General features: G+C 28.0%; 1 protein-coding gene across 4 annotated transcripts in view; it reads left to right on the top strand.

Moving 5' to 3' along the window:
- The window catches only part of LOC107456902 (homeobox protein dve-1), a 165584-nt gene that overhangs the window by 134089 nt on the left and 13258 nt on the right, over positions 1-18237 (top strand). For 2 of the 4 annotated variants that reach the window (XM_021145060.4, XM_071187377.2), the window contains 2 exons: positions 984-1110; positions 9603-9708. In XM_021145060.4, the coding sequence (XP_021000719.1) occupies positions 984-1110; positions 9603-9708 (233 nt within the window). Of the gene's footprint in view, positions 1-983; positions 1111-9602; positions 9715-18237 lie in introns of all 4 variants that reach the window. The other 2 variants (XM_021145059.4, XM_021145061.4) reach the window with 1 other exon arrangement.

Here is an 18237-nt window from a genome sequence, read left to right as displayed (position 1 = left end):
ACGTTGTAAGCAAAACAGAGTGGTTCTGATTCAGTTCAGCACGATGTTTATTCAATTGAGAAATGCATTAGTTTGAAATAAATTTATGGAACTTATTTTCTGTTGTGACACTAACCCAAACTTCGATATTTGTACATTGACAATCATTTTCGAAGTATAAAAATGTGTTTTGTTCAGTTGAATATTAGTAATGCATAAAATTAAAACAATTTTTCAGTTTTTTTAAGTGTTTCTCTTTTATTATATGTATCATGTCAATGCCTTTCAATGCATATGTTGTATATTTTTTCAGCACTTGTATTCCCGCTAAATTTTAAATCTCAAAATTTCCTCGAATTTTGGTTCTACAAATTTGCAATCCTTACGTATATTTTTCAATTTTATTACAGGCGTTGAATAACTGTATCCTTGAAATTTTGAACTGAGCCCAAAAGACAAACGAACTTCTGTCTTAAGCATTGAGAAAATTCGCCTTCGAATAAAATTTTCTGGTAGAACTAACTCGCATTTGTGTTATACGAGGAGGAAAACCTCGGGCACCTACTACGGTTAGCTCGCTGCGAAGAAGATCCGAACTCATGATCCGTCAACTAATGGGAATATTTTACATCAGCACTGTTGTAAGTGGGAGTCGAGAACAGAATCCATCAGCTAATGTTATGATTCGTAATTTGGTTACCATTGTTAAACAATGTATTCGAATTCCTGGGAATTAGAGTAATCAATATTGGAATCGTATATTAGAATAATCATTTTTTATGAAGCATTTTTATTACCAATTAGAGAAAGCCTCTTTTTTTTCAATTTCAAAGCAGGTTAAAATTGCGACTTGTATTTAGCGACTAAGTTAATGATACTTGGATTATCGGGATTTTACTGGGTACAAAATAGCTAATCGCACCGTTATATGTAGTTACATACCTCTGTTTTGTTTTAATCAAATGTTCTACCTATTATAAGTAAATTGTTTTTGTTGTTTACAGGTGCTATTCAGCTAAAAAATTGGAAACCTCTTACATTTGATCAAATTACAGAATCCCCTGAAGCTACTGTTGGAGATATATTGGGCGAACTCTCTACAGTGGCTACCCTTAGGATACGACTTTATAGGTAATTTTGATCAAGTTATTTTAAAATTATTTCATCATTTCCTTACGAAACAAGTGCCGTTCGTAATGGTTCAAAAATGCTAAATGATGTCGAAATTTGTATACCTTATAATTCACTATTTTAACAGCACCTTTTTAAATAATATAAAAAGAAAATAATTAAAATTATTAAATTATTTTTTTCATTTTATTGGGACCATATTTTCTAGATTGATGGTTGATAATCTAAATCGTTGAAAAAAAAAGGTATATTTAATCAGTGAAAGTGCGTTTTTACATCTATTTCTGTAACCTAATTGAAATTTAATCGAACTTGGCTTACTTGTCGTTAGCATAAGTCATCCTTTTGAACCATTAAGATTAGCACATAGTTAATGAAAATCTGACCATTAGAACAAAAATTATCCAAGGAGATATTTTTATTTTGTGCACAGTAAAACGTAAGGCTATACTATTTATAACTATATATGCAATATAGAAGATTAATAAGCTTAAAACAGCAATGGCCAAATTTTGATAAGGTAAAGATTATCTGAATTTTAAGGTAATAGTTCATTTTCTAATTTCGGTGTCGTTTGGAAATTTGAAAAAAAGGCTTATATAAATTGTTATTTGAGAATGTGCAATTTTTAAGAACAATTAAACTTGTATAATTTTTCTTTGCTTTAGAATGTTTTTCATAATTTTTTGAATTAATTTTAGTTGATACCTTTTTTTTGTCAAGATACGATAAAAATTGTTGTTTGTTACCGGAATCCTTATTATTTATATGTATTCTAGACGAAAATACTTTCTGTGTATGGAATATTTAACACGATACTTAACTATTGCAAAGTATTCGTTTCTATGAAGAAATTCTGAGAAATGTTTTTTTTAACTTCAAATATCTGACTGTTGTGCATGTTTAGACTAATATTTTTAAACTACTATTTTATTAAAAAAAATAACGTGTTGCAATTTCATATTTTTTCTTGCCATTCTCCATTAACGCTTATGCTTTAAAGAAAAATTTTAAGAACTTCAAGAAAAATTCTATTTGTATCTCTCAACAAATTACAACTTATTAATGTAACCCTAATATAACTTTAGGATGAGTAAAGATTTTAATTTTCTATTTTTGTGGGTATTGGATGGGGAAGTTTTATTGTATTGGGAAATTTTTTATATTTTGTGAAAAAGTTATTAGAATTCCAAAAGGAAAAAAAAAACGAATTTTTTTTTCTGTTATTCGGCATTATCTTTCGAGTTTTCTTTTTAAATATCTTTAAGCGGACTAAATTTCATCTTAGTGAAGGTAATTCAGAAACAAAACATGCATAAAATAGTACGAACGTACACTTAGTTACAAAATTTATTATTTATTTATTTGAAACAGTTAATTTTATGCGTCACGTGAGAATCTAATGAGGGTTTGACCTTAAATATTATATTTAATTAGTGCAGGTACTCTCTCTATTTAAACATGCCTATTTTTCAACGAATTAGGAATTTTGATCCAAAATAGGGGAGATGGTAATAATCTGGAAATTATAGTCCCAGTAGTTTTGCAGTCTAGTTGAAATTTTAGTTAATCTGTTAATACTACATTCACTTTTTGTCTATTTCGTCATAGAGCTAAAATTATTTAAGCAAACCAAAACATTTTTAACTTTTTATCATGAAAATAAAATCTGTTTTTCCAAAGGGAAATGTCTTTCTAAAAATATATATATATGAATAACTATTTTTTAATATTTAATTTATTAATGGCCTAAGCATTTTTGAAGTGTTAAGTGTACAGCTTAATTTTCAGTTAAAAAATTTAAAATGCGAACGGAGTTGGTCATGTAGTTCTTGAGATCATGCTCATGTTCTCAAAATGTAAAAATAAAACTTTTTTTTTTCAAATTTTATTTTTTCAGTAACTATTTAGTCTATTTATTAGTAACTATTTAGCCCAATTTTTAATTTTTTTTTATTTAAAATTACATAGTTTAAAATGCAATGAAATTTTTTTCTCCATACTGATCAAAGCATTTTCCGTCATTACTAAGTTAGATCTTAAAAAAAAAAAAAAAATTATTTACATTATTTTTGATTTTGAATAATTGATTTTATTTAAATAAAAGTGTGTGCTGCGAATTTATTTGATTCGCTTAAATAATTTAAAAGAGATATATATAGAGCAGTGGAGTAAGGTGTAGAAATTCTGTTTTCTTGCTGACAATGTTCCGGCGATTATCATGATTGATAGGATCTTTTAATTTTGTTAACAGGCCTATAAATTACTTTAAAACGGTGGAGGATATTAGCAAAATTATTAAGTTCATAATGATAGAAGAAAGGGGGCGTTTGAGTGTAATGAGTTAAGCAACAGCTGAAACAACAATAGAAGGACTAAATCCGATCGAGCGGAGTAATTTAAATTCGGAAGAAGTCAAAACAAAGGTTCCTAAAAACGAAAGTATGATATACAGAAATGTTCTGACAGTTAAGATGATTATTATAGCTTGTTTTTGAGGGTAGGTGATATTATATTTATGTGTTTATTTTAAGAAACGGTGTTAGAAACTAAATGCCGGAAAGTAATCTGACGAGTAAAAACTTTACTCCCCTTAAATGTTGATTCTAATAGGGCAATAATATTGGAAGTAGAAACGAAATCTAAATTAAGGACCTCTTCTTGTGATAATTAACAAAATAATGTTTGATGTGACATTAGGATGCGATTAACAGGAATCAGATTATTAATTAAAGATTTTACAGCACGATTTATGCATAGTTTCTCAAGTACTGAACAGAGGAAAAGATTAAAAAGCTCTTTCTTAGTATCCGTTAAACGCTTGCATAATACCTGTTAATATATACTTAGGTTTTTAGCCTAATTTTGTTTTAATCAAATGTAGTATTCATAATCGGAATTTTCAGAATTTCAATTGAAAATCTCAACTATCGAATTTTTTTTCCTCCAATTTAAACAATAATATTCATTTACAATTACTGGCTACTATTTAATTCTTAATATAATAATAAAAGTTTTGAACAAATTAGTTTTCTCGCATTTGTGTGACATTATTCTCATTATTTAATATATTTTAAATCTAATCATTTAAATAAAAATATTATGTACTAAAGTTGGAAATGCGAATCCTGTTTTGTTTTTATATTTTTAATTTTTACACATTATTATATATTATTATTAGTTATATGCGTTATTCGCAATTAAGTTTGTTATTTCTTTTATTACTTTAGCCTTTAAAATTTATTATTAAAGTGCTATTATCGATCTATTTATACAAGTTGTAAGACTAACATTTTTCTGGTGGCCTATAATTATTTCCATGTATTCAGTTGTTAAACTTTTACCTTACCTATTTACAAAAATATTGACTGTCCATTTTAATTATGTTTTTTTTTTTTAAAGTTTATAAAACATTTAAGGGCACTCGTTCATTAATATCATAAGACTTTTGAAAATGTGGATAGAAATTAATAAGCGTATATTTGAAATTCGGTGTAATGTTGATTTTAAATATGCTTTCTGTCAATAACAAAAAACAATGTCTCTGTTTATCATTTATTGAATAAAAAATGTAGACGCATTCCATATGTATTTAAATCTTCACTCTAAAAACTCTATAAAAAAATTACTAATTAATTTTTTCTTGATTTGAAATTAAAAGGTAAAAAACAGAGAACACAATTCTTCATTTCGATCTTACATTTCACATGGATTAAGGAGTAATTTTTTTCCTCTGTAATATTTTTCATTTCAAAAGGCGGACCCCGTTAAAAAGCGAACATATTGTTCCATATTAATTTCTATCAAACAACTAATCATAAATGATATCTGAACGTTTTGCGTCTTCTAATTAACCTACGCGGAGAAGTCTACTGAATTAGTTGAAAAATTTAAAAAAAATAAATAAATAAAAATGAAAAAAATCTAGAAAAAAATATGCATCATTCACGGGTGGATGAAATATCTCTATACCCACTCATAACCAGCATTCTCCGTTTAATTGAAGTCAAACTTTTTATTGTATTATGTTTTTTTTTATTCCTTTTTTTTTCTATTTTTGATGATCGACGCTTGTACTTCATTAAGAAAGAAAACTAAGGACAACATTTTTTCCCCACCCCCCTTCATTTGATATTTCTCTTATTCGACTTCGTATTTTTCATTCTTTTATTCCCCAACCGATCCTGCTTTTCTTCATCGGTGAGAAAACTCTATGCTTACGATCTCGCCTTCTTCCCCACCACTATGAGTGCCCCTTTTTTTTCCCTCTATTTTTTTCCCATTTCTTTCCCTATTGTAAAAAGCCTTCACTAATCATTACTTACATTATTTTTCAGTTTTTAATACTAAAGTTAGTGGTAGCTATTAGAAAAAGGATTTTCCACCCTTTTTTTTTCTCATCTAGACGAAGAAGTAGGGGGATATGAATTGAATATATACCCCCCGCTTTAAAGTAAATTTAATTGGGGGAAATGTATTTAATAAAGAGTTCTCTTTCGTGGGTCTTAAAAAAATTTAAAAAATCGCTAGCTCGGAAAGAGTTTGTTCTCCTTCGACGGCCGAAAATCTTGTACGTTTTTCTAATAACTTTGCTACTTGGCTTAGAGAAAGTATTGCTCGATACTGTGTGTTATCTGTCTCAAATTAATTAGAGATTAAGCGCTGCATCTTTCCATTTCTTTAGGTTTTTTTTTATCTTCCACCTCCTCCCACCCTTTTTTTATTTATATCTCTCGGTCTTTTTCAATTTAGATGCTTAAAGCAAAAAATATTTCCATATAATTGTGATTTTTCGATGCCCAGCTTTTTGGAATTTGCTAATGAGAAAAAAAAACTAGCATGTGGAAATTTTGGCGTTAAAAAATTTCTCATGCCATTTAAAAACCTTGCTGTGGACACCAAGGGAGCAAGAAAAAATCGGGGATAAAATGAAAGAAAGTTTAAGTTAAAATTTATTGCTGGTACTCTAAAGGGACTCTTACCGAAAAGCTCATCTATGCTTGAAGCGAGACTTTATCTTCTCTTTTTTCTTTAAAAAAAAAAGTTAAGAAATTTTTTATAATTCATAAAGATAAGACGAACCTTATTATTATAATACACTTAAAACTTCAAAAAAAATCTGGTTAATTTGTTTATGTCTTCTTAGTTCTTCCTGATAAAATATCATTTTTTGTGAATTACAAAATCTTCTTTAAATTTTTTATTTATTTCAAATCCGAAGAACAAATTTGTCAAAATTATGTTGATTTAGGAAAAATATGTTTTCAGATGAATTATTTAAATTTTTTTTAGATTAAATTTAAGGGAAGGCTGGTTTTATAATGCTGCTTTCAAGTAATCTTTTGAAGAAAAAAAAATTATAAATTTTTTCAAACTAAATGTCAAGCGCTTTTTAAGACAAAACATAAATTTGCATATATATTTTTTGAATAGTTATGTAATGTAGTTTCTTTCTACAAAGCAATAGGCTCATGAAATGTGATCTTTTTTTACACAGATTTAAAAATTCTAACTGAAAAACTTTTCCTCTTTTTTTTCTTTTAACGCTTGGAAATTTTGGTCAAGTCTAGCTCTGCCAGTACAGTTCTTTGGAATTTTTTCATCTTATTCAAATCCAAAAAATAAAATAAAATTAGCAACACTTTTTAATTTTTTTTCTTCAATTTAGAAGAATTTTTATTCAAAGCTCTCTTTAATAGTTTCATTAACTGAATTAGTTGAAAACAAACTTTAAGCAAATATTTAATTTGATACTTTAATTGAAAGTAAACGTTTAAAATAATTTATCCAATGTCTTTTAAATGTTATTATAAAATATTTATAATTAAGTAAAAAATGTGTTTCGCTGATTTTATTTCCATTCATTTTCTGATTAATGAATTTTTTTAAAAAAAAATTTAACTTCAGATAAGTTTAAAAATATTGAAAAAATTAATGCATCAGTAATAAAGGAAATTTCATTTTCATCAATTTCTCAAAATTTAAAATATTGTTTCTTATTAGCTTACATATTTTAATTCGATGTTTTTATAATCTTTTAATATGCATTAAAACAGTTTTGGCACGAGATTGCGAGATTTTCATGAAAATGGCTTTAAACTTCTAAAAATGACTTCTAAAATTACATCAATTTATTAATTTTTGGAAAACAGAGGATTACGAAAACTTAAGCTAAGTTTTTTAGTTTAAACCATATTAATGAATGTTAATAATCCTTCATGAACGCGAAGTGAACTAAAAACTGCTAGGTACTTGATTTTTATAATTATTCTATTCAGTTGTTCAGAAGAAAAAAATTTCGCTTTTTCTTTTCATCTCTTTTTTTAAGGAAAAGCTATTTTCTTATAATGAATAAATATTATATTGAATCAAATATTGCCCAGTTCATTCTGGTCCATTATCTGTTTTGCTCTCTCTTTCTGATCGTAGCATGATTCTGAAATGTTTGTTCTTTGGCGGCAAAAAAAAAACTGATCCAAATGATTTTTGACCTCTTTATTTAAAGTAAGGATTTTACCATCTAAAAAATTTTGTAGAGGCCCCAACATTATTGTAAATAATGTTGATACGCTACAAAAATGGATAATTTTCATTTTCTTGATAACATAAAAAAATCCATATGTCGAGCTTTAAGATTAAACGTTAGGCTTTTCAAATGATCATGCATGGTAGATTCGATCAACCTAATGTCTCATTCGCCGATTTGTATCAATTAATGCCTTTATTGTGTCTTAAACTGATGCATCTTAATCGAAATTTTGCAGAATTTGAAATTTGCACTCCAGTTTTGGCATTGACTTACTACCAAAACATCTCCTTACACATCGGATATATTTTTTTCTTACTTGAACAGCATTTCTACTTTTGCACTTTGTTGGTAGGATCTATAACTTTGTAAATCCACAAATTTTAGGAGTCTAAAGAGAGCCACAGTATTTAGAATTCAGCGTGCATGCTTAAAATACAAAAGAATGCCGTGTAGTTGAAGTATTGGTGAAATAAATTGGAAATCTGGATATAAGAGTGTTAAAAAAATTGTATTTTGTCAAAATTTCTACGGATTAATATTCATTTGAGTAAGGCAAGCTCCATATGGCTAACTCAATGCACGTTATTAACCAGTCGCACTTTATTAATGTACGTAGTAATTTTTCCATTAAATATTGATTTTCAAACGTAGATGTTGTAGAAATCAATTGAAAAATTTCTAAAAGATTGCTCCAGAAAAAAAAAATTATCTTGAAAAGTCAAACAATTTGAACAAATTTTAAAACTTTATGTGATATGAGAATAAAAAAAAACTATCAAAAATTTTACTTGTGTAAGATTGAAAAAAAAACAAAACAACGTTACAATTGCTATTATTCAAATAGTTGTTTTTATTTTATTAAAAATCTTTGCTGTTATCTTGCATTCATTAAAATATTTGCTGAATGCTAATCATTTAATATATAAAAATTGAAACAAGCTTAGTTTTTTTTTTCATCTGAATATTGCTCAAAAATTGCTTTTGATTCGACTTGAAAATAAAAAGCACTACATATAAACCGAATGCTTTTTACGTTATTAAAAGACAGGAGTAATTTAAAGTCATTTATTTTGGGGGGGGAAGTGATATAAGCTTATGATGAAATTTTATTACTGTTTCTAAAAAGAGATTACGAGCACTACTTGGCTATATTAAAGTTTTACTTTTCGTACAATTGTATTTTATTTTCACTGTTTCAATCCCTGTATCAAGTTTTTTTTTTTAGTGTTAGTGTGTGAGAAATTTAAAACAAAAAAATATTTTTTTAATTTTAAGTTATTCATTTTAAAGAGCGAATATTAGTTTGAAGCTAAATTAGGAACGATGCTATTCTTACACTTTACAAAAATGTTATACTTTCACAATAATTAAACATTCTATTACCTTTTGGTACTTTTTCCCTTGGATTATTTCAGTTATTATTGTAATTTGCGTACTCGTTGAAACAAATGGGATTGTTAAATATTCGTATAAATAAAAGTTTTTTGTTAGGGATTGTCAGCCTTTAGTTATTCTGTTTTAAATGAAGGAAATTTTTATGTTCGTACCTTAAATGTTGAAATTAAAAATCTATATTCATTGATGCCAACTCTTTTGCATTTTGAAAATGTTTGTTTTATTATATGATGACTCAGACTCAGACGTGCTTCAGCTTTGTTCACAAAATATACAATGCTAAGCATCTAGTAGTACAAAAAGTATTTGATCTTCAGATTTATTTGCGCAGATCGTATTAAAACATTATATTCTGATATTCAATAACTATTATTGATTCTTTGAACAAGGAATAAAAAGTGCGTAAAATTTTCTGCATTTTAAGTAATTTCTTCTGCTGTTTTGTAGTGAATATTCTACATTTTAAAAAATGGAGGTTGGTATTCATAATATTTATTAAATAAGTTTTTCTTTATTTTGTTTTCAATAATTATGTTTTGTAATTTTTGGATTGTCTTTCATTATATAGCCGACCTAAGCTTCATAGCGCTAATGATGTTAAAGAAAAATTGTTGCAAGTCCTTTTGGCCCAGTCCCAAAACATCTTGGTCAGTTCCGGCTGTCCCATCGACCAGGTGAGTGTGAGTGTCGATTTTTGTAATCTGTTACTAGTTTCATTCTTGACTGTTACTTTAAAAATCAAGGTGAGTCTTTATTATTTCGGTTCGTTTATTATTGGACATGAGTCACCAAGCAATCTTCAAATTTTTTAAATAATTATAAATCTACCATATATATTTCATACTCTCTATGTTGATATTATTTTTAAAAATAATGGAGCTCGTCTATCTATTTTGAAATAAAGTAAATTGTAAGAAAAAACACATTGATTTGAGGGTGCTTGGTTTCTCTCGCAGTTCTTAAAGTTTAGGGTAAGTGCTATAAATTTCTTAATTTATTCTGCTATTTAATTAATGTTCATTTTTCTAAATAACATTGTTAATACATTATAAATGACTTTTCTTCTTCTTTTTTATGACTCCAAATTCAAAGCAAAATCTCAACTTTTCCTGTTTGTCTGTAATTGAATACCGTCATAGGTAGAGCTGAGTCGGTATTTTTTTCTCTAATAATTTTAATGAATGTGTATCATTTTTAAAATTGTGCAAGTTTAAGTTCATTTTAGGCGGCCTAGTCCATAATTTTTTGAAGCTTTTCAGGGCATTGTTTTATTTAAAAATATTCTTTATTGTATAGTTTTATGTAAAAAAAAAGTTATACTTATTATTTTCAAATATAGTCTGTCTGTTTATAGCATTTGAAAGTAAATCTTTCCGATTATTGAATGAGGAAATATTCAGCCCTACTTAACATTCAATAAATTGAAATATTTTTTTATATTCTTCAAAATTCAATATATTATATATCTATAATCGCCATATAGCCTAAATACCGAATAGTTGACGTACTCTGGTCTTAATTAAAAATAAAACTTTTTCTGATGTTTAATTTTAAAAATAAATATACATATATATATATAATTGTCAACGTCAGCAATTTGGATACATTGTTCTAAACTTTGTAGAAAAAACACAGAATTCGGTACTTTCGTGTTTATCGAAATAGCATTGGTTTTAGGAAAGTGATTAACTTAGTTTCTTGAAAATTTGACTTTTGTTATTCTTACTGATTGACATTTAGGTTTATCTTTTAGCTGATTATGTGACCTTTCGTTATTTAATGGTTGTTTTTACTTTAAACTACTGACTGTTTTTACTTTAAGCTTCAACTTTCTTTAAATGTTTTCTTTATTCAATAATTCTCCATTCTATTTAATATAATTACGGATTTAAAGCTTGTAATTGTTTTAGCTTTTCATAAATGTGAAGTTTAGGGGCCCAGTAAAAGTTATGAAAAGGATTTCAGTATAATTTTTTATGTTAGAATCGCACTGTCTTACATTAATAACAGTTCATTTCGAAGAGCCCTTTCCCATCTTTTCCCTCATTTGTAGAAGTATTACAAATTTTTTTTTCTTTTGTTGTTTTCTGATCGTATCGAACAGGGATTGAACAGAAGTGAAGAAAAGTTTTGTTTCCCCGCACCTGAGATGTCATCCCCCCTCTACCTTTTCTTTTCAAAATGCCAGGTAACGCCCCCATCTTAATGATTTCCTTTTTCTCGTACCATGGCATTAGTTTGCGCTTTGCCTGCATACCTATTGTACCAGGGCTCTACTCCAGGAAGAAAAAAAATTCTTTACCTCTAATCTATTGAAATTCCTCCCCCGAGAGAGTGGGGCTCTTCTCCGCCCCTGTGCCCACTGTTGTGAGAAATGAGCTCAGTGTGCAGGCCCTGTGAAATCTAGCGCGTGTTCCGGGCGCCGGGGCCCGCCGATAAGCCACGGTTCGGGATCTGATTGTTGATGTTGGGATTACTGAGTGCCGCTAGTGCATCATGAGCGAGGATTAAATCCCCCCACTCTTTCAAGAAAAAGAAGACTTCTTTTCCGTGTATGCATGAGTGGCCTCTATGCATCTATTGGCGACTCTGCACTAATCACAAAGAATTAGACTGTTGTGAAGGAGCGATTGCTCGCCATGATTTGTCAGCAACTTGCTCCGTAGCTGACTAAGCCTTTCAAAAGACGCGTTTTCTTGCTTCAGACTTTTTCATCGCTTTTCTTGCCGGAGATACGAAGGGTGTTTCGAAAAATGGGTGGTGGGGTGGGGCAAAAGAAAAAAAAACTGTGTACTTAAGTTCTTTCTCATAAATTACTGTCATAACGCATAAAGCCGTTGTCGCAGTCAAGAATTGTTCGGAAAAAGTTTTTTCTTTCTCAAGAGATGTTCTCGCGTAGTAATTGTTTGTAACGCTGGTCTGCACTCGTCCTAGAGATACTCGCTTTTCTCTCTGCTTAGATTGTGTCGCGACGCTGCACGATCCAATATTTTTACACTCGTTCCGCTTCGAAGAATTCAACTCGTCCAAAGCTTATTTACTCTTCTGAGCCTAGCTCTCCTTTTTAAGCTTGCACTTATTTTTTTTCCCCCGCCAACAAGAAACTTTTTTGCAAACAAGTTTCTTCTGTCTCATCACAATATATAAAAGTCACAATAAATATTCGATAACATTCATTGGTTAAAACTTGAGGATCTCTACTTCTTTGAATTTATTATAAGTAGAAGTGCCTTTTATTTTAACTTTCTTTTTAACAAAAGTAAATCTTTTCTTCATTCGATAGTCTGAAATTGGAGAAAAAACTTTTACTCGTATAATTATTTTTTAAATAACAATAACTCCTTTTTAAGCTTTTAAGTTCTCTTTTTGCTTCAGTTTGATTTTTGAATTATCCATAAAGTGTATTTAAATTTCACTCTACTTAGAAATATATTCTTATGTTTGTAAATTTTTAATACCTTGATTTGCGTTTATCTGTGGAGTTTAAAACTCCCTTCATCGGAATTTTTAAGTGTCAGATAATTATTTTGGTACACTGTGTGCATATCATTTTTCATAATTATTTAAGTTTTTGGAATAATTTTTTAGGAATAATGAGTAATTTTTTCGATGAAAAAATGGGAAACAATTCCAAACACTCCTTAATTGTATTATTATGAATTGGATAGCTTTGAATCTCTGCACGGCTAAATATCAAAGCTTTTATTTTATGCAAATTTAACAAAAATTAACTGTATTTCAAATACAGATAGAACTAGTAATTCCTTTGATAATAAATTTTTTTTTAAATGTATCAATTTAATAGGCAATGATAAGCATCGAAGGCCTAGGCCGCCGAATAAAATCTTGTGATTCTGATTATTTTATTTACATAAGCTTCAAGTTGATTGCCAATATTTCGATTAATGGTTAGAGCTCTATATGCTATTCAAAATTGTACTTTAACTTATTTTTTATCATCGAATCTAATAAGTACATTATTATTAATTTTGAAGAAATATTACAGATTGTAAGCTTACAAAGTTTGTTTTTATCGATAATGTTAAATTATCATGCATATTTAATAATTAGTATTACTGCTATGCTATGGGGAAAAGAAGAAAAAAAACGTAATTGCTTCAGAATAAATTCCGAGAAAAGTGGCTTGACAAGTTATGTCTTTCCATTGCTAATGTTATAAACGTTAGAATAGAATTTAAAAAAAAGGGATGAAACAAAATTTTCTTTTGAAAATAAAAGTTTATTAATATATGAATTTTCAAACAAAAATGCTAAATATATAAAAAGCTCAATTGTATAATTTTTTTGTCGCTTTCATAGAATTTTTTTTTTTTTGCACGGCAGTATGTTTTTAATACTTTCATTTCATTCATACCTGTTGATGTATAGCTTACCGTGTAGCTCACTGTAAACGTTTCTTTTGAGTTAATCGGAGTTGTTTGATTAATGGAGAGAATTATAATATAATTCAATTGATTTTAATTTTAACGGTACAGAACTTGGAAGTTTTTAATGAGACATGGTGTGTAGCGTTTTTAAAAAGTACTTAAATGTGCTTATTTTCGATCTTCGTTTTTTAAAAGTCCTTAAAGGTACTTTTTTCATGGGGTGTTTTTAAAAAGTGCTTAATTTTCCCTTTTCGAAAATGAGATTTTTTTTTTCTTTACTATGTCGATTTTCGCTCCGTATTATGCAACAGCGTCAATTTCACATTGTTCTGTTTTAAGTTTTCACAATTCATTCAACCACAATCCATTTCGGCGTACTGTCGGTCCTTAACGTATGATAGCGCCAATCTTGTTACGTGTTTGATGAAATAGTTGGGAGTCCGCACGTGCGTCTACTGAGCTGGGTTTGATGAAATTCTTGGACTCTCATGTGCAACTCTGCTGCATTTTGCAAGATATTCTCAATTTCAGGCTTCATTTTCCTCCCTCTAAAATCGAACCGAAAAATCTCTCGATCTTCTTATGGTGGCTAATATAATCAAAAAAGAGTTCTTTCTCGGAAACTTGTTATTTTATCATGATCATGTAAAATCTTTGAAAATTATTTTGCATTTTGTTAATGTTTATAGTGCTGGAAAATATTTTTTTGAGTGCTTAACAAGTACTTTGAAGGTGCTTATTTTTTGTTGAGAGATTTGGCTGCACACCCTAATGAGATTGTGTTGGGAATATTTTACGGAGCAAAAATCATGACTGATGCCAAAAATAGTCACTGTGTCATGAAATCTATATTTATATGAGAAAAACGTAAGCTTTCTTATTTTGTATATAAAATAAAATAAAGTTATTAAAAATAATAGCGAAAGTAATTACAATTAAAACAAGTATTTAAAAATAAAAGTAATTAAAAATTTTACTGATTTTAAACATATAGAATTTTTGAGCTGTCAATCAATGTTGTTGCTTTTTTTTACACAAATGTATTTTAATAAGATGTAAGGAAAACATGGGAGGTTTGACAAACCCAATATTCCCCCCCCCTCCCCTATTGTTAAACATGTTTTTAGCTCATGAACACCAGAGTGCAGTATGGTATGAAGCTGAATTACATGTTGTTTCTGTACACCAATCGCATTTAATATTATATCATCCTGAAAATTTTTGCAAGTTCTTCTCTCCTGTACATCTAGCTTAGAAAAAAAAAGTCTATTAATTCATTAAAATCTCGTATGATGTACTAGGTTTTAATAGATGTCAATAATTAAAATCTAGTACATAAGAGTATTACTTATTACTTTCCATTTTAATATAAAGATTTTTCACGAAATATTCAGAAGATATCAAGAAACAAAGCAAATTGTCAATTTACCGATTCAAGTTAAATTCTTTAAAAATTACTGGTCAGATTTCATCAGTAAATAAATATTCTTTCAGACACATTTCTTTAGACATTTAATAACTGCTGTAAATATCTTTTAATTTCTGTGGGGCAAAACACCCTTTAGAGGGATATATGAACCACACTCTTAAAAAATCATTAATCAAATAAGTTGTTTATAATTTGAGTAAGATTAAACAGATAACTTTAAATGGGTGACAAATATTATAAGCAATTAAATAATGTCAAATTAGACGTTACTAAAAATAGAAAAATATGCCATAATATAATAAATTAATATTCAAAATTTCCCCCATGTTCAATTACTAATCAATCAATGTTAAAATTTATTACAAGCTGTACAGTTTAAATTCATCTTCATATTTTAACAGGTGACAGAACATTCCTCAATAAACATATTTGGTTATAAATTAACAGAAAGTCATCTAGCCAATATTATCTTATAGTTTTATTTTTTCCGTGTTTTGTTTTATGCGAAAAATATTTTTGTTGAATAGCGATCTCAAACTGTTTCCAACACCTTAAGACATGTGGTGTGAGTAACCTGGAGCTTATTCCAAATGTTTTGCTTTATGAATAAAATTAATTTGTAATAAAAATTAGGTTTATCTTATACCTACAATGCTTTTAAAAAACTTAAAAACCTTTAATAACTTTTGATCTAATTATCGGAGTTCACGCACAAGGACTCAGTCTCAATGGTCCGAAGTCTACCCTCAATTATGCTTATTAATTAGTGAAGACGATATTTTAAGTTAAGAATTTAGACACAAAAGTGAACTTTCTCTAAATAAACTAACATTTTTTTATTAATGGATTTGGATTCTTGATTCGCTAAATCTAACCACAATTTGTAAAATATAGTCCCAGTAGTTAGATCAGAAGAGCTGTCGGATGTTTGGGCTCCTTCATCTTAATTTCCCTTTTTTGCGTATTTTGTCATTACTCGAAAACTTTTTAAACGAATCAAACATTTTTGCACACAGTTATAAAACTTGTTTATCCAAAGATATTTTTATTTAAAGCTAAAGTTTTGGTAATTATTCATTATTTTTGTAATTTTTTTTTTATTTAATAATAGTCGAAACAATTTTTGAATTGTAAGACATGCGGAGGCATTAAAGCCCCTCATAATGGCATCATTTTAAAGTTTGGAAATTTTAAATGACAAAATAAAACATTTAAATAGTCGATTGAAGGAAATAGGTTAAAACTGCTCTCGAGAAATCAAATTTTAACTATACGACTTTTTTTTAAAAAAAAAAAAAAAAACATTTAATTTAACCAACCAATGTCTAAAGGATATCGCTTGCGCTATTTAATAGCATGTTTACGGTTAGACCGTAAAACTGTTAAAATTGAGTACTAGTACGTAAAGATCCAGATCTTTTTTTTCCCCCCGCACTGTCTAATTATTTTAATAAATAGAATAAAATAGATCCAATGTGAGAATATTGAGATTTCTTCTTAAGTCAACTACTGGTCAAGCGTTTTAATTGTAAGACATACGGAGGCATAAAGGCATCATTTTAAAGTTTGTAATTTTAAATGACAAAATAAAACATTTAAATAATCGATTGAAGGAAATAGGTCATAACTGTTCTCGAGAAATCAAATTTTAACTAAACGACTTAAAAAAGAAAAGAAAAATTCATTTAACCAACCAGTGTCTAAAGGATATCGCTTGCGCTATTTAATAGCATGTTTACGGTTAAACCCTAAAACTGTTAAAATTGAGTACTAGTACGTAAAGATCCAGATCTTTTTTTTTCCCCCGCACTGTCTAATTATTTTAATAAATAGAATAAAATAGATCCAATGTGAGAATATTGAGATTTCTTCTTAAGTCAACTACTGGTCAAGCGTTTTAAATGATTTTAGAGATCTTTCTTTCTCCAATCTGTTTCAGAGAGTGGTATTTATCTATATCGAATTAATAAATATTTTATTAATTATTTTTCCATAAAAAACAACTTGCACAAAAATAAATTTATATCTATTCAGAAACGAAATGTGAAAAGAGAATTTTAAATTGCTATTTCATTAAAGAAATTTAATTCCTTCTCTATTTCAAAAAAAAAAAAAAAAAAGAAGTATAATATTTTTTTCTATGCTGTATATCAAAAGTTTAACGGCATTTTGAAAGTAAACATTTGAATTATTGGAGTTTTTGTTTGCTATATTGCTGATTTAGTTTTACCTTAAAGTTAAAATTTCAATGTCTGCGTGGGAAACTATAATTTTTGAATAATAGTTTCTCAATTGTAAAACAAAAATCGTATCGTATTTGTTTCGTTATTCCATCTGTGAAAAGTAATGCTTACAATGTTATATATTTTTTTTAATCTTATATGCAACTTTCTATCGATTTTTAACGGAACAAAGCAATATTGAATTGCGTTTCTTACATTTTGCCAACAAAAGCGATTTAGCTAATTGGGGATTTACGGGGAATAAAGGAAAAGCATTAGCAAGTCTAAAATAATGAATGAAGAAAAGATCTTTGAATATTAATAAAATGTGAGACATAATAAACCAGATACAAAATCAGTTAAAAAAAAGTTTTATTTGCAAACTTATATCATGAAAATGTTTCAGTTCTATTTCTTATAAACGGTGTCGAAGTCAAAGATTATGCAAATACATTTTTGCATTCAAAAAGATTATTAAGGTAATAAGAAGATAAAATATCAATATTTTAGTCTACGAAAAATTAATAGAACTTTTACTTCTGAAACAATGACTCTAACGTCATTTATTTTGTGATAAAAACAATAATAAAACAAATAACTTGTTAAGCCTTTGCGTCGAAAAATAATGGATTATTAGCTTTGTTTCCTATTGTTATGTTATCTGTTTTTCTTGATTGTAAGTATCCTACCATTCTGATATTTTTAACACACATTTTTTTAAATATTTTTCTATTTTAGATATTCAATACAGATAGTTGTTTATTAGAATCATTCCGCTCTAAGTTATACAACCGATGAAATACTGCGATGTTTTATTGTTCCTATTGAGTTATGTTCAAAATTTATATAAATATTCTTTACAGAACTTAATTAATATAATTACTAAACTACATATAAAGTTTTTTTTTTTACAAAATTGATTACGCTATTTTTAAGAAACCTGTAAAAGACTGGAAATCCAAGCTCTTTGAAATAATTTGTGTTTCTTTTTGCTGCAAAAAAAAAGTATATTCAGATTCCTACTTATTAAAAGAATTGGTTTAATTAGCTAAATTTAGATCTATTTTTCCTATTTAAGCACGTTTTAGAGATTTAATGTAAATATGTAAAAAAGTAGCATTCCATGTATTAAAATCCGATCAAGAAGTACAGAAATAATTAAAA

Source organism: Parasteatoda tepidariorum, chromosome 11, assembly GCF_982258835.1.
Source record: "Parasteatoda tepidariorum strain Cologne lab strain chromosome 11, Ptep-v5.0, whole genome shotgun sequence".
In the NCBI taxonomy this organism is placed as follows: Eukaryota; Metazoa; Arthropoda; class Arachnida; order Araneae; family Theridiidae; genus Parasteatoda; species Parasteatoda tepidariorum.
Note: the sequence above shows the minus strand (reverse complement) of the source record. Positions and strands in the feature narration are given on the sequence as shown.